Genomic DNA, 23,578 nt, shown 5'->3' on the forward strand with positions numbered 1-23,578 from the left:
TGGACCCAGTGAAAGACAATGAACCAGTAGAGAAGTGCTTGCCCTGCTGCAAGGAGGCTTCCAGATCCGATGTCTACTCAGAAGAAAGCTGCACTTGTAGCCCAGCTGATGTTCAGAAAGGCAGGGATCTGGTTGAATTAGTATAATAAAACCTCTGTGTCTGCCTTTAAACTCCTGCCTAGATTTCTGCTTGTCTGCAGTAGGGCAACTGGGCTGCTAATGAGCAAACTTGAACCCTGATTAGACGACCCAGTTAACATTTATGCCAGAAATTATTCTAGTAAGCTTTAATGCTGATTGGAACCTCAAATTAACCTGTGGACATTGAACTCCATGTCATTGAACTCCAACCACTCCCAACAGGTTAGCCAACTCTTTACTAAAGTTTAAAAAAAGAAGCAGCTGTCACTTGGCAGAAATAAAACCCTACAACCTAATTGCAAACTCATGTTGGTATTTTGCAGAAGAGAAAGGGAAAAAGAAAAACGTCCCAATGCTACCATAAGTCAAGGTCTACGAAATGTTATCTTATCCTTGCACTACTACATCCTTTCCCATACTAAGTTTCTGGCAATTCTCAGAAGCGAAGAAGTACAGAGCACAGACAAGAGGGACTTCAATAAACAGAAACCTTGGCTGACTGGACCAGAGCCAATGTAAACACTGGGGGAGCCCAGGTGGACAACCAAGAACATGCCATAAGTCATTTCTCTGATAAACAGCTTACTCTTTTTATCTGACCCTGAGGCAGGAATGCCAGCAGGGGCATAGCAGATTCCATACAGTAGCTGGCCTTGAAGTTAACTATGCAAAGCTGCAATTAACCAAGTCTCAACGCCAGCTGGAAAGACCAAATATCCTTATCAGCTAAGGCCTTGCTCTCTTCCCAAGGTATTTTGGAGTACTTACAATCAACAACTTAGCCCCAAATGAGAAGAAGAAAAATTGACCCTCCTTTTAGGACTTGAAGAAGGGGATTAAGCTTTCATAGTAATGGTTCTCCCAAAGATCTTTTTTTCTGTTCCAGACTTTGGCTATAGGCAATCCTTCCTCTTCTCTGTGGCAATGGCAGAAATATTTGGTAGATTTCTGTCACTGGAATAAGAATGTACGGCTGGGGGTGGTGGTGGGGGGTGGCAACGAGTAACACACAGTACAGTGGTACCTCGCAAGACGAATGCCTCGGAAGACGAAAAACTCGCAAAACGAAAGGGTTTTTCGTTTTTTGAGTTGCTTCGCAAGACGGATTTCCCTATGGGCTTGCTTCGCAAGACGAAAACGTCTTGCAAGTTTGTTTCCTTTGTCTTAAAACCGTACATTCACTTCAAGGAGCAACTCATAGCATGCGGTGTGGTAGCCTTTTTTGAAGTTTTTGAAGACTTTGGTGATTTTTGAAGCTTTTCCAAAGTCCGTGCTTCGCAAGACGAAAAAATCGCAAGACGAAAAAACTCATGGAACGAATTAATTTCGTCTTGCGAGGCACCACTGTAAATCAAAGGTAGAGGGGCTGGGGATTCCCAGTCTCAGGTCATACTGTGCGGTTTGCTGGCAACACCAGTGCCTTAATTGTTAATAACGCTGAAATGCTACACTGAAGAATAGCCAGCAATTTCCTCGATGGCAGACACTCTTGTCTGGTACGCTCTCCCTGGAAAATCCTTTATCAACCTTTAGGGTTAGGAGCTGCTGGTGCAAACATCTGTTCCCATTCCTTTATACAGTTCTAAATCATCAAGACTGCATGTGTCTGAAAAAAATAAAAAAAAATTCCTTCCAGTAGCACCTTAAAGACCAACTAAGTTAGTTCTTGGTATGAGCTTTCGTGTGCATGCACACTTCTTCAGATACACTGAAACAGAAGTCACCAGACCCTTCTATATAGTGAGAAGGTGGGCAGGGGTATTACTCAGAAGGGTGGTGGGATTGGGTGATTGGCAGATAGCTGTGATGAGCCTGTTGACGACTCTTAACGACTGCAATAGGTCTTACAGGAAAAAGCAAGGGGTGAGAAGGTGAAAAATGGCAATAAACAATGACAGTTCTCTTTCTCAAGCTCTGGGAGGAAGACCTTTCATTGCCTACAGACAGCCACCCAATCTTAAACAACTCCTAACCCACAATAATACTACTACCAGACTTAACACGGACACTGGCACCAGAGCCTGCAATAAACCCAGATGCCAACTTTGCTGCCACATACACCCGGACAACACCATTACTGGCCCCAACAACATCACACATACCATCTCGGGACTATTTAATTGCTCATCGTCTAACATTGTGTATGCCATCAAATGCCAACAGTGTCCTTCAGCTCTCTGTATTGGACAAACAGGCCAAACCTTACGCCAAAGAATAAACGGACATAAATCTGACATCAGGAACCACAAGACAGAGAAACCAGTAGGAGAACACTTCAATCTCCCAGGACATTCTATACAAGATCTCAAAGTAGCTGTTCTATTACAAAGGAATTTCAGAAATAGACTGGAAAGAGAAGCTGAATTGCAACTTATTACCAAACTTAAAACCATGGAGAGACCTGGTCTGAACAAAGACATTGGATTCTTATCTCATTATACATGACAAAGCCATTTTTCACCTTCTCACCCCTTGCTTTTTCCTGTAAGACCTATTGCAGTCGTTAAGAGTCGTCAACAGGCTCATCACAGCTATCTGCCAATCACCCAATCCCACCACCCTTCTGAGTAATACCCCTGCCCACCTTCTCACTATATAGAAGGGTCTGGTGACTTCTGTTTCAGTGTATCTGAAGAAGTGTGCATGCACACGAAAGCTCATACCAAGAACTAACTTAGTTGGTCTTTAAGGTGCTACTGGATGGAAAAAATTTTTATTTTGTTTTGACTATGGCAGACCAACACGGCTACCTATCTGTAACTGTGTCTGAAAAGATATGCTCATTTCTAAAGTTGGAAGTGGGTGAGCATTAAAAGACTAAGAGGCTTGTTTCAAAATGGGAAACCACTGTCATGTGAAAACCTGATCACCTCCTTCCCTGCCGAGAGGGATCTATGGCTCAGTGGCATAGTTTTGCAAGGGCAATTGCCGAAAGGGAAAGTGTGGATGGGTCTTTAACAACCTTTGAAACCTAATGCTTCCATTGGTTCAGCCACAGGGAATTAATTTACTGCTCTATGACATGCTATGGGAATTTGGTAGGACTGAAACAGGTCTGGGAGGGGAATATAGGGGGGATTACTGCACTATGATTCTGAGGCAGCCGCCATTTAAAACCATCTCAGTCTTAGGTTTGTGCAACTGCTTCGAAAATCATTCATGGGTGGAACTTGACATCGGTTCAGCTGAGCTACAAGAACATGACTATGCCATTGAGGTGGAGAGGCTGTACAGTGGTGCCCCGCAAGACGAACGCCTCGCAAGACGGAAAACCCGCTAGACGAAAGGGTTTTCCGTTTTGGAGGCGCTTCGCAAAACGAATTTCCCTATGGGCTTGCTTCGCAAGACGAAAATGTCTTGCAAGTTCCTGCGGGGGTTTTTCCCCTCCCCCCCCTTTTCCTAAGCCCTAAGCCGCTTATCAGCTGATCCGCTGATAAGCCGCTTATGAGCTGATCAGCTAAAAGCCGCTAAACCGCTAATAGCGCTAATCCGCTAAGCTGTCAATGGGCTTGCTTCGCAAAACGAAAAAACCGCTATACGAAGAGCCTCACGGAACGGATTAATTTCGTCTTGCGAGGCACCACTGTAGTGCTTTGTCCACCAGATGTGGTGGCCGTGTCCTTACATTGAAAGCTTTTGGGGCCCAGTATTTAACCACCTCTTGAAAATCACAAAACAACCAGTTGCTAAATCTTCATATATAACCTACTTATCCTTACAACTGGGCAAGAAGCTGCTCCATATGGGCCTTCCTCTTGATGGGGACTAGAATGATGATTGCTGGAGGCTGGAAGACCTCTTCGGATATCACCAGCCATATTTGGACATTTGAGTTATATGGCCAAGACCATATAACACCGGTCCTGAAAGACCTACATTGGCTTCCAGTATGTTTTCAAGCACAATTCGAAGTGATGGTGCTGACCTTTAAAGTCCTAAATGGCTTTGACCCAGTATACTTGAAGGAGTGTCTCCACCCCCATCATTCAGCTGTGACACTGAGGTCCTCCTCCAAGGGCCTTCTGGCAGTTCCCTCACTGCGAGAAGTGAGGTTACAGGGAACCAGGAAGAGGGCCTTCTCGGTAGTGGTGCCCACCCTGTGGAACACCCTCCTATCAAATGTCAAGGAAATAAACAACTATCTGACTTTTAGAAGACATCTGAAGGCAGCCCTGTTTAGGGAAGTTTTTAAACCCAGCCAGATGGGCAGGGTAATAAAATAATAATAATAATAATTCACCTTTTCAGAAAAATTGACTCAGCCTACAGAGCCCATGTGCATTCTAAAAAGCATTCTTTTGATACCACGTGTTTTTTGTTGTTATTTCTGTGAAAACTCATAGGTGTATTATAAGAAACTAGACTCCAGTATGGTGGTACCTATGGTTACATACTTAATTTGTTCCGGAGGTCCGTTCTTAACCTGAAGCACCACTTTAGCTAATGGGGTCTCCCGCTGCTGCTGCGCCGCCACACGATTTCTGTTCTCATCCTGAAGCAAAGTTCTTAACCCAAGGTACTATTTCTGCGTTAGCGGAGTCTGTAACCTGAAGCGTATGTAACCTGAGGTACCACTGTAGATAAAACTCCTAGCAATTCCAAGAGCAGCAATCTCTTCTGAATTTTTTTAATACACTATCAACTATTCCCACTTACCAATTGTTCTGTCAAGTTCCTCAAGCCATGGCAAGTTCCCCGAACAGAACTCTGGGGTAATGTAGACAACTCTATAGTGGCCCCTAGCAAAAAGAGGGGGAAACAGCAGTGAGCTCAAGTTCAGCCTTCGTATGTTTGAAATTGCTCTTTCATGTTTACTGTACCTTATAAAGTTCTTTAAAAGCAACTTTAGTACTCTACCTAAGAAGAGGCACTTTATTTGCCTGACCACCCCAAAAAAATGAGACAAGGCAAGGCTTACGCTTTGATTTCCCCTCTGACATTCCTTGACTGTGCTGATCCGAGTAGGCAAGCTTGAATTCCTGACATCCTACAAGAAAACACCACAGTTTTTTATGATTCAGATTGTAATACCCATTGGCTATAAACAGTTAAAATCTGTCTGACTGCACAGTGGCTGTTCTCTAAGCAGGGCTTTCACTAATTCGCCATAAAAAATAAGATACATTTTACATTTTCACTTCCCATCTATCACTTTGCCCTCTAAAGTAGTATTACAGTGGTACCTCAGGTTAAGAACTTAATTTGTTCTGGAAGTCTGTTGTAGCGATCACACAGGGTCCCCAGACGTTTGACGGTCTATTGATCCCTGTGCCACCACTGTGATTGCTTCCCCGCTGCCACCAACCCGTTTCTCTCGGGTACACACAGAGTCCAGACTGTTGTTAACATTAAAACAACTAAGCAAGTTTATTGTATAAGCATTAACAAGGTTATGGTTTCAGATAATTTTTCTTGTCAGTTTCTTAATCTTAGTTTCTTTACCGGCCTATACCTTCCTAATAACTTCTAACTGATTATCCCAACTGTCTATCTGACTCCTCTTAACAGATTCTCTCACTCTCTCACAACACAACTTGACCAACCCACAGACTTATCCTCCCTCTCCCTTCTCTAACACCCAACTCCAACTCTAACTCCTCCCCCCTTGGGTTGCCACTTGCCAATCACTTCACACTTATTTAACCCTTTCCTTATGACCCAGTATGATGTCACCTAACCCAGGAGGGCAAACGCCACATCCGTTCTTAACCTGAAACTGTTCTTAACCTGAGGTACCAATTTAGCTAATGGGGCCTCCCACTGCCGCCGCACGATTTCTGTTCTTATCCTGAGGTAAAGTTCTTAACCCAAGGTACTATTTCTGGGTTAGCGGAGTCTGTAACTTGAAGGGTCTGTAACCCGAGGTACCACTGTATATGTAGAGGAACAACTGAACTTCCAACGTCACATCCGAAAAGGGATTTTGGTGCAGTGGGGTGGGAGATAAAGATGGCACATTTCCTCATGCACATTTCCAGTTCAACACTACATTAAGGGTATGCTTCTCTGGGACATCCGATGCATGGTTGTGACATCGTATGTCTTAGAAAATGAAATTTCTCCGCTACAGAAATATAAAATCTTTTAGTTCATTTCTTTTTATTAAAGAAGCTTTTTTAAAAAAAAATAGACCCAGGAACAGCTCTTTTGCAATGAAGAAAAGAAAGAAGACAGCACCTCTAAGAGAGAAAAGGTGCTACATTTGTTTTACGCTACACTTTTTTGATAGGTTTGGACATTTTGTGGATTACAGTTAAAAAAACGAGAGACAAACATATCCTCAAAGTTTGATGCGGCTGGGAAAAGACAACAGGTCCTCCGATTTATTGGTTTAAAATATGTTTTAGGCCACCTTTTAGGGCTGCTTTCATCATATAGACACAGAATCACAATATATAAAATGAAGACCAGCCCATTTCTTCATGGCAGGCCTAGACTTACTCAAGTTGTAGTACTTGGTCTTCCATCAAAGAAATAAGGGGAGAGATTACTATTCCAATTCCTCTTGTATATACTGGTGGAAACTGAAAGCACAAACTTTTCCCGTATCCTGAAATAATATATATTGAATGAACACATCTTGAATGATAAGGGAATCTCATTGGAAAACAACATTTCCTTTCCTCAACCTCCCTAGTTTGTTATCAGTCTTTATAGAGACACAGATGTATATAATGACATTAGCGTATTAGTGGGTTTATCCTCATGTCTATGTCAGCACTAATAAGGACCTTCTACAACACTTCAAATTAAAATTTTACAGATGTAGAGAAAATCACAGCAAGGCTAAAACTGGCACGGAATTTAATGAACCAGCTTTCAGTCCTCTATGTTCCAGCGACCTCTAGATCAGAATAATAGAATAAGATGTACATGCGGCTACACAGCTGGTACACAATGTGGCAGCAAGAATGCCGATAGGAACAAAGTGGTCTGAGCATATTAACACCAATTCTGGCACTATGTTGCCTAGTTAGCTAATAACTTAATCTTGTCTAAATCAGAGCTTTCCAAACTTTTCATGTTGGTGACACAATTTTCAGACATGCATCATTTCGCAACACAGTACCGTATTTTTCGCTCTATAGGATGCACCCAACCATAGGACGCACCTTGTTTTAGAGGGGGAGAACAAGGGAAAAATATTCTCCCCCTCTCTGCTCAGCGCCCCTTCAGCGAAGCGGCAGGAGAAACAGAGCCCCTTCCATTTCTCCTCCCGCTTCGCTGAAGGGGCACTGCGCAGCTCTCCCTCTCTGCTGAAGCCAGGAGAGTCTTGCTCTCCTGGCTTCAGCAAAAGGAACCCGAAGCCTTCGGAGCGCAGCGCGAGTTCCCGCTGTGCTCCAAAGGCTTCAGGCGGCTATCCCTGAAACCTGGAGAGCGAGAGAGGTTGGTGCGCATTGACCCCTCTCGCTCTCCAGGCTTCAGCGAAAGCAATGCGAAGCCTCTGGAGCACGGAGGGAGCGCTCCCTCTGCGCTTCGGAGGCTTTGCGTTGATATCGCTGGAGCCAAGGAGCCTGCATTCGCTCCATAGGACGCACACGCATTTCCCCTTAATTTTTGGAGGGGGAAAAGTGTGTGCTATAGAGCAGAAAATATGGTAATTCAGTTTTACTTACAAACTGGAGGTTAAACTAAACCCTTTCCAGCCCTGGGAGGAGCACAGGCAGCATTCGCGTGACACACCTACACAGTGCAGCCGACACACCAACGTGTTGCAACACACAGTTTGGAAAGCTCTGGTCTAAATACTGGAAGTATGATACTGTCCTAAAGGGGGAGGGGTGAAAATGTGAAGGCTGTAGAAAGAAGGGGAAATTGACCCGAAACAGGTACTTTGAACTTCCACCATGCGATACCAAAGGCTTCCTGACCTTTCAAAGATGGAGCAGTGAGGAACAAGTGTAAGAGAGGACATCAAAGTTCATGAGCTTCCTTAAAGTTGCAGTTCTTAAAAAAGCATCCAAAAAGCTTACAGACTACCAACCCAAAGATATCCTTGCCATTTTATCCCCCCAATGGGGCAACAACCGCCCATATCACTACACCCTAACACTCTCAGGAAGTCATCTTCATGGGTTTATCCCTCATACGACACCCTGTGGAAAAAATATATGCAGCTCACCAGTTGCCATGACAACAAGGTTGTCTCTTTTGTCTTGCAAAACTGAAGAGATCACTTTCCACTGGACCCTTGAAGTTAAGGAAAAATATGACACAAAACGTTCAACTCTCATTTGAGTCTTATTCAGCAACTTAGCACTCACTTTCTCATGTGCAACATATAGATAAAGAGACCCCTGACTATTAGGTCCAGTCCTGACCGACTCTGGGGTTGCGGCGCTCATCTCGCTTTACTGGCCGAGGGAGCCGGTGTACGGCTTCTGGGTCATGTGGCCAGCAGGATTAAGCTGCTTCTGATGAACCAGAGCAGCACATGGAAACACCGTTTACCTTCCCGCCAGAGCGGTACCTATTTATCTACTTGCACTTTGAGGTGCTTTCGAACTGCTAGGTTGGCAGCAGCAGGGACCGAGCAACGGGAGCTCACCCCGTCGCGGGGATTCGAACCGCCGGCCTTCTGATCGGCAAGTCCTAGGCTCTGTGGTTTAACCCATAGCACCACCCACGTCCCCATGTGAAACATATAGGTTTCTTTTTACAGAAAGCCGAGTCTTCTATGCTCTATTGACTGAGCTATTCCAGCTAAGGAATTCGGAATAGAGCAGAGCTGCAGGAATTGTTCTCCTTGGTGTCCCCCTTCCTCTGCCTTCTATCACGAAAACAGCCAGCCATGTCACCTTTGCAACAAGTCAATTCCTCATTGTCTCTGCCTGCCTATGCATGCAGCTAGTCCAGATGTCCACCTCCAAATGATCCCATTGGTTCCTGTTCCACTGGCCAAGCCACTTTCATCTCATTTGCACCATGAGTGTGCCCTAGAAGACACCTAACACAACACTCCCCTGGCCCTGTGCACTGCACAGGGGGATTGATAACTTGCCCACTGTTTTCAGGGAGCCCACTCCACCAGCACTGATCTCATCATTGCAGAGCCCACCATATATTGCAAGCAACACAGCTTAAAGGCCACTGCACTATGCATGCTGGTTGCAACCCCTATTCAGCAGTACAGCTGGGGCAAGGGACCTGTCACAGGGATATATGTTTATGTGGTAAATACAAAGCACAGATCCCTTCCTATTGTTGTGTATAGGAAAGGAAAACAACAAAACTTACGGTTTAAAATTTGCATGTCCAAAATACATCTTTAGGCAAGCAATTTGTTTATCGTTGGGTCTAGGCAAGTAGGAATCTTTGAAAACACAGAAAACACAAGATTCAGAGCTAAAGAATGTACAAAATCTAGAGAAGGCATGAGAAGCAGTTCTTGTAGCTAGGTCTCCATTTTAACTTATTATAGTGACTGGGGTCTAACTAACTATTGTAGGCATCCCTCAGTGAGAATTCTGGTTTCCTCGCCACCCCTAAACAGCAGATTCCCCATGCTTTATTATAAATTGCTCTTGAAACTTGGAGGTTTATCTTAGCTTCTCTTTGGAGAAATACAAGTTCCCTTTGAAGTGCAGAAAGATAGGTGGTTCTTTGGATATATTTTAACAAACTTTAACAAACCTAGCTACAAACTTTTTTTTTTAAAAAAAAAAAACTATTTACCCCAACTTTCCTCCTCTTCTTCAATGCCTTCATCTTCATCATTATCATCTACAGTGAGTTCATTTTGCCTCTTGGAGTTATCCAGGGTCGAATCAGTGATATCTTTATTGTGCTTGTCTATTTCTTCTAAGGACTGGAGAAGAGATTGGACAAGTTAACAGACTCTTAGATCAAAAGATGCAAATAAATCAGAGGTAGCTAAGATGCTGGAGTGAAGTTACATTTGATCGCACCTGTTCTGTTTGTTCTTTAATTTAGTTAATGAGCTCATAAACCCTATCAATAGAATGACTCTAGGCTGTAAAAATAACATTCCAGTACAAAGAAACTTGGCTGGCGGGAAAAGTTGAAATTAGTTCTGTCACTTTATCTGCCCATCAAGAAAAAGCTCCAGCTCCTTGATTTCTTCATATCAAGTTGCTGTTAAGACACAGGAGAAGAGGCAACACTTCATTTCGCTAAACTGCACCAGTATTTACTGTTATTAAAAGTCTATTCTTGCTTGTCAAACATTTTCTCAATGGCTTCGGTCAAACATACTATACCAAATACAAACTTCTTCAGTGGAGGAAATACAACCTGGCAAAGTACGTGACCAAGAAATAGCACGCTCTCTCTATTTAAAAAACCTCTTTCTCAAAAACAACTTATTTATTCCAAAAAGCAACACATTTACAAAAACATGCTCATATACGGGGAAAAACAGACATCTGAAAGAAAAGTAAATTATTATTTTTAAAAGTCAGCAGCCATTATTTTGTAACAGACGTCGTGAGAAAATGTAAGAGGCTCAAGACTCATCCCTGGGATTTCTGACTTGTCCCAGCCAAATTCAAGACAATTATCTCTGTTATGCCATGAACGGACAAGCAACCCAAATACATGACAGGGATGCTTAACAACCCATTCCAACCCTTGCTTCCTTATCTCAATATAACCAAGCTTCAGAGCGTCTCTCTATGGTGGGTATTTAAATAAATAATTGAAAATTGAAATCTAACGTATTTTTTGCTCTATAAGACTCACTTTTTCCCTCCTAAAAAGTAAGGGGAAATGTGTGTGCATCTTATGGAGCGAATGCAGGCTGCGCAGCTATCCCAGAAGCCAGAACACCAAGAGGGATTGCTGCTTTCACTGCGCAGCGATCCCTCTTGCTGTTCTGGCTTCTGGGATTCAGAATATTTTTTTTCTTGTTTTCCTCCACCAAAAACTAGGTGCGTCTTGTGGTCTGGTGCGTCTTATAGAGCGAAAAATACGGTAACTAGCCAGAAAGAAACTAATTGGCTCAGGAAGGATCGGGAGAACCCCTAGATACTCCGGTAATTGATACTCAGCAAAATCGAGCCTTGACTGGGATCCAATGATTCCAAGAATGCAAGGTGAGGCAGCCAGAAAGTTAAAACCCAGCAATGCAATTCCCACCCCATCCACACAAAAAACTAATGTAGAAGAACCCTCTAGAAAAAATACACAATTTTTATCCATCAACAACAGGACCAGGGTGGGGATGGACCTTTCCCTTATAGTTTTCCATGAATTTTACTGTTCATAAACAGTATTTTATTGTTCGTGTAAACCCTGAATTACCATAATCTCTCTGGGAGGGGGCAGCACAAGCAGCTGAGACCTTGTTGTATAAGTGGTTCCCCATGCAGGGACCTTTGACACACTTCCAGCGCCGGTTCCCCAAAACATGCTACGTTCTCACTTTTATTTAGGCGACATAGCTGCTTTTCTGCCTCTCTAATCAGAATGCCAATGCCTCCGTGGGCCTTTATTAAAAGGTAAAGGTAAAGGGACCCCTGACCATTAGGTCCAGTCGTGGCCGACTCTGGGGTTGCGGCGCTCATCTCGCTTTATTGGCCGAGGGAGCTGGCATACAGCTTCCGGGTCATGTGGCCAGCATGACTAAGCCACTTCTGGCGAACCAGAGCAGCGCACGGAAATGCCATTACCTTCCCGCCGGAGTGGTACCTATTTATCTACTTGCGCTTTGACGTGTTTTCAAACCGCTAGGTTGGCAGGAGCAGGGACCGAGCAACGGGAGCTCACCGCGTCGCGGGGATTCAAACCGCCAACCTTCTGATCAGCAAGCCCTAGGCTCTGTGGTTTAACCCACAGTGCCACCCGTGTCCCATTTATTAAAAGCATCAAAAATGTGCACACAGTAAAATACTGTTCCCAGCCAGTGAATTTTCCGGTTTGCAAATGTTCACTGGAACCCGAACGTCCGACGCGGCTTCCACTGCTTCCTGCAGCCAATCAGAAGCTGTACCTTGGTTTCTGAACATTTCGTCAGTTGAACGGACTTCCGGAACGGATTCCGTTCGACTGCCGAGGTACCACTGTACTTATACCTGATATTTAACAGAAAGATTATCAAATGTTTTCTGAAAGCACTTTAAAAACTGATAAGTAGATTTTCAAACACCTACTTTAAGCATCTCCATTTCAAGTTCATCATCATCTTCAATGGTACAAAGAGAATCCTCTTCATCCTCTAGATGGCTTGATTCCTAAAAGGAACATTTCAAAGTGAGCACAGTTTCTATTTTGCTGTTGCTTCTCTCTGTGAGCAAACATGACAGCGGCTGGTGTTTGTGCCTTTCCCCCCATTGATAGGGCAACTGAGGTGGGGGGGGGCAAGGGGCATGTCCGTACCATTTTATAATAATAATAATAATAATAATAATAATAATAATAATAATAATTTATTTGTACCCCACCATCTGGCTGGGTTTCCTAGCCACTCTGGGCGGCTTCCACAAAGACCAAAAATATACTAAGATGTCTCACATTAAAAACTTCCCTGAACAGGGCTGCCTTCAGATGTCTTCTGAATGTCAGGTAGTTGTTTATCTCTTTGACATCTGATGGGAGGGCATTCCACAGGGCGGGCGCCACTACCGAGAAGGCCCTCTGCCTGGTTCCCTGTAGCTTTGCTTCTCGCAATGAGGGAAGAAGGTGCTGGATCTCAGCGTCCGGGCAGAACAATGGGGGTGGAGATGCTCCTTCAGGTATACTGGGCCGAGGCTGTTTAGGGCTTTAAAGGTCAACACCAACACTTTGAATTGTGCTCGGAAACGTACTGGGAGCCAATGTAAGTCTTTCAAGACCGGTGTTATGTGGTCTCGGCAGCCGCCCCCAGTCACCAGTCTAGCTGCCGCATTCTGGATTAGTTGTAGTTTCCGGGTCACCTTCAAAGGTAGCCCCACGTAGAGTGCATTGCAGTAGTCCAAGCGGGAGATAACTGCACTGGTTTTCCAACTAACCTCCACCAGTAAGGTAAAGGTAAAGGGACCCCTGACCATTAGGTCCAGTTGTGACAGACTCTGAGTTCTTCTGTAGTTTTGTCTCTTTCTGTTCATTTAGATGTGACGGCCATTATGCCATCCCCCAAAGCAGCCACTTTGTGTTATACCACGCCCCATAGTAGTCATGTGTAGCTCATGCTCAAAGCACTTTCTCCCCAAAATGCTGGAGACCCTTGTAACACAAGAAGGGTTATGCAAAGCCTTATTACTGAGTTAGGAGAGGGGTTTAAAAGTCCGATATTTTGTCACAGGAGAAAACAGAGGTTTCTCCGATTTCTAGAAGCAAGCAGACCCCGCCCACCTCTCATACAATACTGCTTCAGTTGTTGCAGCCCTACTGAAATCTGGGAGAAATATCTGGTTGTTAATAGATTAAACATTACAGTGGAACCTCGGTGGTCGAACGCAATCTGTTCTGGAAGACCGTTCGACAACCGAGGCGCAACTGCGGTCGGCAAAATCCACTGAAAAAAATGGAGAAACGCAGCTCGGAAGCCGTTTGACTTCCAAAAATCGTTCAAAAACAGAAGCATTCACTTCCGGGTTGTCGACATTCAGGTTCTGAATTGTTTGGCTTCTGAAGCGTTCAACAACCAAGGTTCCACTGTACTACTTTTCTTAGACCATTATCCAGATAGACTCACCTTAGACATACAAGCCATTTCACTTAGCAGCTCCTCCTCAGCCTGACGCTCCAACATTTGAAGTTCATATTCAGTTATATCTAGCGACATTAAGCATTCTTGCACCACAGCTTTAGGTCCACTGTCTGAAGCATCATCTACATGTTTTTTCTTATAAATTTCTGATTCACCTTCCATTAGGGCTTCCTTTTGGACTAGTTTGTGACCCACACGATTGATTGACTCAGACGTGACCTTGGAAGTCATGTCTGACATTTCAGTTTTTTCTTCATTACCGCAGATCATTTCTGAATCTGTAGTATCTCCCAGCTCCATCCGGAAGGCAGGCTCAATAAGCAGCTCTCTTCTGAAAGCCTTGAAGTTTTCTGACATGGCAGCCAAAATTTCTGCAGCTCTATTAAAGAATGTCAAAATGGCAGAGCAAGCTTCAAAATGGGCTTGATGGATTTATCCAAAGAGGGTTAAAGCAAACTTGGATGCATTCTTGGTCTGATCTAAATGCACTCCCCTTTCTTAGTAGGATACAGAAAACCATACGTACAATCCAGTTATCTATTGCCCACATTTTAACCCTTAAAAACATATTCCAAAGCACCTTTCAGTTAAAAAACAAAGGTTATTCAATTACATTTAAAAAATAGATCTTAAAAGACACAGTTAAAACCAAGAAGGAAAAGGGATCACTAAAAGTAATCAACAAGCTAAAGGAGAATGGAAATTTAGCTCAGACTAAGTCAGACAAAATTAAGATGTTTTCACAGTTCAGAAGAGGCAGGGGTACAACTCTTATAATCTGGGTACCACAATTAAAAAACACTTGCCCTGCAATCCAGGCAAGCACACCTTAAAAGGCAACAACACATGAAATATTTATTGATGCTCTATAAAATACATTCAGGGGGTCTCTCGACATTCTTAAAAAGATTTTTTAAGGAGTAAATGGAAATGCAGTAAGAAATAAGGCCCAAAAAGCTACGGTGCAAGTACAGACGTCCTGGCGCAAGTAAAGAAGGCCTGTCTATGGTTTTGTCTCATTAATGTTCTGAGAAAGAACACAATACCATTAATTTGAACTGATAAAGCAAACAACACCTAACCTTTGAACGTTTGTAGATTGTCCAAAAGTGCCAGGAAAATTATTTTCTAAATCCATCATCTCCTCTAATAAAGATGCGAATTCCTTCTTCATTTCACTTGCCAATGGGGCCCCATCTGTTTGTTTGTTTGTTTTTAGGGGAGGAAAAGTCAATGTGAACATTATTTTTACACAACCACTATGTGCTCTTTTCCAGTTACCTGGCTTTGAAACAACAACAACAACAACGTAAAATTCATTGTTTTAATAGCGATTTACTTCTCTTAAAATTTCAGGCCTGCTCACAAAATAAGGGATATTGCAATGATTACTTTTAAATGGGCTTCCACTGGGCTTTTTCAGAGAGGCACAGAATTCTCCTAACATGTTTCATATGCATGCTTAAATCTTTCTGGTCATTCTTAAATCACCATATCCTTGCTATGAAGTGAGTCTACCACCTAAGTCCTAATTATTAATAAATAATAATAATAATGCAGTGTTAACCTTTATGTTGAGTTACTACAATGTTGCCTACATGTAGCCGCTTCCAAAGAATGCTCAGAAACTGCAACTCATCCAACATGCAGTTGCGGGTCCATTACTTGCCAGCCTGTTTCATGGACCCAATTCAATGTGTTGGTGCCCTGCAATTTTTTTCATTAAAGATGGAAGATGAAGGCGAAGTACAGTGGTACCTCGGTTTAAGTACTTAATTCATTCCAGAGGTCCATTCTTAACCTGAAACTGTTCTTAACCTGAGGTACCACTTTAGCTAATGGGGCCTCCTGCAGCCGCCATGCAATTTCAGTTCTCATCCTGAAGCAAAGTTCTTAACCTGAGGTACTATTTCTGGGTTAGCAGAGTCTGTAACCTGAAGCGTATGTAACCCGAGGTGCTTCAGGTTAAGAACAGTTTCAGGTTAAGAATGGACCTCCAGAATGAATTAAGTTCTTAACCCGAGGTACCACTGTATACTTTTTTTTTTAGAAACAAGCTCTGCTGATTTCAGCAGTGCATTCCCCGGTAAGTACACAAGTTTGCAACCAAATTCTCATATATATATTTACTTATTTAAATATTTGCAAACTGCACTTACCAGAATATATAACAATGTGGTGTGCAACATATGAACATAAAAATAGGATAACAACCAAAAGAACATCAATGATGTATCGACAGAAACCAATTGGTACACACACACACACACACACACACACACACATATATATACCGTATTTTTTGCACCATAACACTCACTTTTTTCCTCCCAGAAAGTAAAGGGAAATGTCTGTGCGTGTTATGGAGGGAATGCCTACGGGTGGCATGCTTACGGATTTTCCTCCTCTAAAAACTATGTGCGTGTTATGGTCGGGTGCGTGTTATAGAGCAAAAAGTATTTAAGAGGGATTTTAACAGGGAGAGGGAGGTGGCACAACATGTTTTACAGCAGGCACGTCCAACTCCCAAGAGAATGCAATCTACTCCCCCTTTTGGGGGGGACCCAAAGTTGCTGAGTTGTTGACCTTTGACCTTTGGGGGGTGAAGAAAAAGTTGTTTACCTTTTTTTAGGGGGGAAGCAAAGCATGTTTAGCTTTATATTGGGGGGGGGGAGATTGCTCACCTAAAACAACAATGCAGCAGTAGTGACTCCTTTTGTTTTCTAATTCGTCGGCAAAACACCCATTTGACACAACAGTGGAAAAGAGCGACGGCGGCCAGGGACTTTCACTCCATTGCTTTTCACTACCACCGATCAAGAGGGATCCCGTGATTGACCACGATCATCCGGGGATCGACCATTCAATCACGGTCAACAGGTTGGACGTCCCAGTTTTAAAGCATTAATTGGAAAAGCCCTCTCTGCTAGCTAGGGATGATGGGACTTGTAGTCCAACAGCAGCTGGGGATCCAAGTTTGAAACAGTAACTCATGGTTTAGTGCAATGTGGACAATCCAAGCGTCCTTCCAGGTTAGCAAATGAGGAGGTGCTTAGAAGCTTTCACTTCTGCTTCTAGTTAACCAAAGCTAGTCTGTAGGACACGTCGGGGTCACCAGATGTAGGAATGAAAATCACGACAGACGAGTAGTAGGTGTCATGTGAGAGGCGTCTGCCGGGGAAGCCCCGGGAACTCTCTTTTATTGAATATTACAAACATTGCCACAGGTGTGCTTGTGGCTGATTGGTTGATACAAACACAAAGAAACTAGTTGCTGATTGGTTGACATAAATGCAAGGCGGGAACTACATGTGAGGGGTGGGAATTACATGTGAACATTAATCACCGATAGATTAAAGGCTAGGAAGCGAGGTTGGAACCAGACAGGCATGAAACCTCCTAATTAAATTATAACTAAAGATTGATATAGCATAAAACAATTACTAATGATTGATCATAACATGAAAGAATATAATAATCAAGTTCTATAGATGTAGTCAGCTATGCATGGAGAACAGGTCATCATGAACTTAAGATGAACTGAGCAAGGAAGGAATGTCTTGGTGTTTGGAACAGGTCTGTACAGTGTGTGCAGAAGCAGGGAAAAGATGATAAACAAGACTTCCCAGAATGCAAGAGAAAAGAAGCAATGCTTCCCCATAATGCAACAGTTATGTGCAGAAGGAAAACTTCCCTTTACTAGTCAACTAGAGCTGTGTTTCCCAACCTTGTGCCTCCAGCAGTTTTTGGACTACAATTCCCATCATCCCTTGCCACTGGTCTTGCTAGTCAGGGATGATGGGAGTTGTAGTTCAAAAACAGCTGGAGGCACAAGGTTGGGAAACACTGAACTAGAGCAGCTAGTTGGAAACAGAGTTGCTCGCTCGGAGCTCTCCGTGGTGCTGAAAACTCTGATCAGAATCGCCTCATTATCTGTGGATCCACGGGGCAGAGGAACCAAATAAAAGCACTGAAATTAACCAGTAAAGCTATAAATGGCCTGACTTTGTGGTATCTGAAGGAACCGTGTGTAGAATGCATCCATGTACAGGGTCATAGTGTACGCCCTAGTCTTCCAATTGTATAGAAAAATGCAGTGCCTTTTAAAAGACTCCCCATCCCCCATGCTTTTTGTAAAATACAGTCATGGGAAAGTCATGCTAGCAATCTTTCCAGTCTAAAAGGGACACCTTTTGAGGTGTGCAAGGTACAGTGGTACCTCGGGTTACATACGCTTCAGGTTACATAACTTCAGGTTACAGACTCCGCTAACCCAGAAATAGTGCTTCAGGTTAAGGACTTTGCTTCAGGATGAGAACAGAAATCGGGCTCCGGTGGCACGGCAGTGGCAGGTTGTTCAGGTTAAGAACAGTTTCAGGTTAAGTACGGACCTCCGGAACGAATTAAGTACTTAACCTGAGGTACCACTGTATTGCTATATATACCAAATAGTTTGCGGTTTCATTCAAGTATATGACCATACCCACTCTATATTCCCACAGCTCTGATAATATTCACAGTATGAACTGTGTCTATCACATTGCCCAATGAATTTTAGGAAAAGAGGAAAGACAACAGAAGATGAATGTGGGGATGGGTGGAACCTCATTATGGTTTACGTTGAAGCTCACCTTTTTCTGCACTAATTTGCATCTGCTTAGAAGTACTCATGTTCACCAGTTTTTCGTAAATGAGAAGGCTAGCCTGCAACATAAGAGCAAAGAAAACTTTTTAATGCAAAAGGTAATGCTTAATATTTTTTCTCAGTCCATATAATTTAAAACTACCTATATCTCTCTCAAAAAAAAATTTTTGATTAGCATCTTAACAGTGAACATTCTTTTAATACTGTGCTCAACTATTTAATTTAAAAAAACATCTGTTCCAACTCATAACAAGAATTTTCAAGGATGCATACCATTTAAAATAACAATAATGAACAATTTTAAAAATTATAAAACCATAAAACAACAGGGAAACAGGTTAATACAGTTTAAATAAAAGGTGGGACTGGGTGGGAATCTCAGCGGACAGCAAAAAGGTAACTACAGTGGTACCTCGGGTTAAGTACTTAATTCGTTCTGGAAGTCCATTCTTAACCTGAAACTGTTCTTAACCTGAAGCACCACTTCAGCTAATGGGGCCTCCTGCTGCTACCGCGCCGCCGTAGCACGATTTCTGTTCTCATCCTGAAGCAAAGTTCTTAACCTGAAGCACTATTTCTGGGTTAGCGGAGTCTGTAACCTGAAGCGTATGTAACCTGAGGTACCACTGTAGTCATTAAAAGGCCATGGAAATAAGGTCTTGGCCTGGTACTTAGAATTCATTAGTCTAAGCATTAGGCAAGGAGCCCTGGGGGGATCAATTCAAAGTCAAGGCACCCCCATGGTGAAAACCCCTTCCGCAGATGCCACCTCCCTGATCTCTGACAACAGGGATACTGAGAGAATGATGCCCTTAACTGGCAGGCAGCTTCATGCAAAATTAACGATGCGTGGTGAATACAGAATTCTATGAAGTTAATTATGACCAGAAGCTTCCAGATTGGATCAGAAGCCATTTCTGTTTCCTTTTGGCAGCCCAGTCCTATGTAGCTGGGATATCCTCCAAGAAATACTCTCTCTCTCTCTCTACCTTCTGTGTGGCTTAACACTTCTTTTAATCAGAGAATTGAGGGAGCCTGTAACATTGGCCAAAACCACCGATTCTCACCCATATCAGTGGCTTCTACTTTTTAAAAGCAAAATGTTACAGTGCCAACAAATATCAAGGAACAACACGCAGCCCCATATCCCCTAGGTGACTTTGCAATTCTGGGATATGGTTTATAGAAGACAGAGGATGCTGTTCTCTACATAAGATCACTTCAGCGCTACCAAGGGAAAGTGTCTTTGGTAGGATCAAACATGAAACTATGCCTGGCAGTAGAGTTCTGGGTTAATTCACGGGACGCTGAGAAAGTAAGAGGGTAGGGGCTGTGGACTCAGACACAAGGCTCATCCACATCTTGGCATATTAAGCTGATTATCCAAACCAGGCCATAGTAAGCTTGCAAATTGCATACTGCCAGACGTCACCTAGAAAAAGATAAGCTTCTTAGTACATACATAAGCATCGGTGGCGGCGTATAGCTTTTGCTCCTCTGTAAGGGGAAACTGCTTCCAGTTACCACAACGGACCAATTTGTCTTTCAAAAGCTGTTTGTGGAATAGATGCTTCAGAAGGTTGTTCAGGCTCCATATCTCTTTACATTTGAGCTAAACAAAATAAATGGCAAACATTAAGCGCGAGCTATTTTTGAGGCTACATCAGATAATAAGCGCAGAGTGATATATTTCAGATAGAGATGGAATAAATCTAAATCGCAGGTTTAAAATGGGTTCGGAGCTAAATTTTAAAACAGAGGTTACGCGGAGCAATAGGCTGTGAAAGAATTTCATGATACGAAACCTTAAATCAACTACCTTTAAGATGAGCCATGCTGCAATTAAGTGTGTGTATGGGAAATCCATCCAGAAGACAAAATGTTTATCAAGGAGTTAGTGATTCTCACATGGTTGCCCTTCCTGCCTCTGTTCCTTCCCCCTCCCTCGCAGCTGTTAAGTTTTTGATGGTGTGAGAACAGTTTTTGATGTCCTCTATCAGAGCTGTTAAGTTTTTAATGGTGTGAGAACAGTTTTGGATGTCCTAATCAGTGGTGAGGAGGTGAATCCCCCCCATACGCCTTAATCAGTCTGGGAGGATAGTGCTGGGAACCTTCTGTGATGTTGGAAATTGTTATTGGAAAGCGGGGCATTGGGAGGAGACGGCTATCTATAACATCAGATGGCTTGGGCAGAGTTTTTCAGAAGTTTGTGCATGGGCTGATTGGCTGCAGGGCCGTGCAAACTGAGGCTACCTGGGGGAGTCACTTCATCACATCTTGAGGGCTTCCAAGTTGCAGATAGAAGTACTGCATGCTTGGTATGTATATATTGCTTGTTTTTTAGGAATAAAACCTTCTTCTCACTCGTGTTTTGTGCTGCTTCTGAATCTCTTTTAAAAGAACCACCTTGCATTTGGCAAGACAGTGTGCCACAATGAATAGATGTATCAGTTGAATAATAATAATAATAATAATTTTTATTTATACCCCGCCCTCCCCAGCCAAGGCCGGGCTCAGGGAACAAGCAATAATAAAAACAAGTTGAATGAATACAACTTAAAAACACAATTAAAATACAATTAAAATACTGATATATTAAAATGCAGCCTTATCACAGGAGGAGAAAGGAAACAGAAAAAAGAAAGAGGGGGAGGGAATCAAATTGGCTCCAAGCCAAAGGCCAGGCGGATCCTGCAGGGCCCTGGTCTCATGAGGCAGAGCGTTCTACCAGGCCGGAGCCAGTGTTGAAAAGGCCCTGGCTCTGGTTGAGGCTAATCTAACTTCCTTAGGGCCCGGGACCACTAGGGTGTTGCTATTTATGGACCTTGAGGCTCTCCGTGGGGCATACCGGGAGAGGCGGTCCCGTAGGTACGAGGGTCCTAGGCCGTGAAGGGCTTTAAAGGTCAAAAGCAGCACCTTAAATCTGACCCTGTACACCACCGGGAGCCAGTGCAGCTTGAAAAGCACTGGGTGAATATGCTCCCATGGCAGAGACCCCGTGAGGAGCCTCGCTGCAGCATTCTGCACCCGCTGGAGTTCCTGGGACAGCTTCAAGGGCAGCCCCACGTAGAGCGAATTACAGTAGTCAAGCCTGGAGGTGACCGTTGCATGGATCACTGTGGCCAGGGCGGGGCGGGAAAGGTAAGAGTAAAGAGTAAAGTTCTGTATCATTAGCTGAAAATATTCATCGCAAAAGGCTCGGTGTGCCATAACTCAGTGACAGAGCCTCTGCCTTGCATGCCGAAGGCCCAATCCCTGGCATTTCCAGGTAGGGCTGGGAGAGATCCCTGCTGGAAGCCCTTGAGAACTACTGCCGGTCAGTGTAGACAATACTAAGCTAAATGGGCCATTGGTCTGACTCAGTTTAAGGCAACTTCCTATGTTCCTGTGTTTTGTGTCTTTCGAGCAGGGAGTCCCAGAAACCCAACACATGACATGAGAATTCAATGAACCCTGGCCAAACAATACTCAAGTGACAAGCAAGAAGGCTCATCCCAGATTTATGGAAAGTGATATTTCTAGCTACTGAGATGGTCCATTCTCAGCCTCTCTAAATTCCTATAGATTCATAGTCTGGGAAATGAATTCTTTGCACTAGGCTGATCTGAGGCCAGCAACCATAGTAGCTCCTCAGTATTATTATTATTATTATTATTATTATTTTAAAAATCACAAAGTTTCATATAATGCAGAATGGAAATACAGCCCAATAAGCAAAAGCGAAGGAGAAGAAAGTATTTGGCACAATATGAACATTGATCCTAAAAGGATCTCATTATGGGATATCCATTTTCATTTTACCGTGTTTTACATTTAAAATTTAAGATATCACTAGCTGCAGGAGATTCATCCAGCAATGTTAGTCTAAATACACAGCATAGGGTTTCTCACCTACATAGCTGATTTTCTATAACTTCTCTGCTGAGTATCCACTCTAATAACAAAGAGTGAGTTATTATTACCTTTTCATTAGCAAGGTCACCCAGGTCCACAAGGCTCTCCAACTTGATTTCAAAATCACGCATCAGCTTCCATTTATCCCCTTCGATACCAACCCCAACTTTTTTAATAGTGTTACTTTCAAGCAATTTTTTTAGTGCCAAAGGAAAGTCTGAAAAGATCAAGTATGCACATTTTAAAAATAACCACTTAAGGAATGTAAATCCTATCTATTTAATGTAACCTTAGGCTTCTCACAATGCTTTTTTAAAAAAAATAAAGAAGTAAATTATATGTTATTCTGGTCTCTATCACAGCTGCACCACCTCAGCTATACATTAAATTACCTACCCACCAAAAAAAAGATATTTTCAGCTAGAAGTGCTGGATAAACAACAGAATATTTCATTACATTTTTTTTTACCCCACCCTTCCTCCCAAGAGAATTCTGACCATATTCACCAGCTGATCTAGAGATACAGCTCACAAATTCAAAAGAACTTAGGTTCAGCCTAGAAACAGATAGGAGACATGAATATTAGCTACAGAGTTGAAGTACTGTGTATGCATTGATACATAAAGGATAGCACTGAATCTGAAGCACTGAGCTTTGGTTCACAGGCTCAGTGGGAGCAAAAGAAACAAGCATGAAGAAACCAGTGTCACCTCCCCAAACAACCAGACCTAAGTGAGGTGAAGAAACACCAGCAGCTGAGGAATTGGTGTCCCCAAAAATCCCTTGCTAGGAACAGAAAACTGCAGCCAAAACAATTTTTTTTCCGGTTCAGGAACAGCCACACAGTCTTTGGTCCCACGAGCACCCGCATTTGAAGCACTACGATACCACTTTATACATTCATGGCGTCACCCAAAGAAACATGGGAAATATAGTTTGTCAAGAGTGCAGAGAGGAGTTAAAAAGGTAAAGGGACCCCTGACCGTTAGGTCCAGTCGTGACCGACTCTGGAGTTGCAGCGCTCATCTCGCTTTATTGGCCGAGGGAGCCGGCGTACAGCTCCCGGGTTATGTGGCCAGCATGACTAAGCCGCTTCTGGCGAACCAGAGCAGCGCACGGAAACGCCGTTTACCTTCCCGCCAGAGTGGTACCTATTTATCTACTTGCACTTTGACATGCTTTCAAACTGCTAGATTGGCAGGAGCTGGGACTGAGCAACAGGAGCTCACCCCGTCGCGGGGATTCAAAC

General features: G+C 43.2%; 1 protein-coding gene across 1 annotated transcript in view; it reads right to left on the reverse strand.

The window, feature by feature from the left end:
- WRN (WRN RecQ like helicase) overlaps nt 1-23,578 on the reverse strand; it is a 67,100-nt gene that overhangs the window by 39,640 nt on the left and 3,882 nt on the right. The window contains exons 5-16 of the mRNA XM_081844793.1: nt 22,397-22,545; nt 19,897-20,046; nt 18,421-18,493; nt 14,872-14,986; nt 13,775-14,168; nt 12,252-12,332; nt 9,817-9,949; nt 9,379-9,454; nt 8,264-8,331; nt 6,583-6,691; nt 5,060-5,128; nt 4,798-4,880 (exon numbers count right to left, since the gene is read on the reverse strand). Coding sequence (XP_081700919.1) covers nt 4,798-4,880; nt 5,060-5,128; nt 6,583-6,691; nt 8,264-8,331; nt 9,379-9,454; nt 9,817-9,949; nt 12,252-12,332; nt 13,775-14,168; nt 14,872-14,986; nt 18,421-18,493; nt 19,897-20,046; nt 22,397-22,545 — 1,500 coding nt within the window. The remainder of the gene's footprint in view (nt 1-4,797; nt 4,881-5,059; nt 5,129-6,582; nt 6,692-8,263; nt 8,332-9,378; nt 9,455-9,816; nt 9,950-12,251; nt 12,333-13,774; nt 14,169-14,871; nt 14,987-18,420; nt 18,494-19,896; nt 20,047-22,396; nt 22,546-23,578) is intronic.

Source organism: Podarcis erhardii (assembly GCF_964252035.2).
Source record: "Podarcis erhardii genome assembly, chromosome: 17".
Lineage (NCBI taxonomy): Eukaryota > Metazoa > Chordata > Lepidosauria > Squamata > Lacertidae > Podarcis > Podarcis erhardii.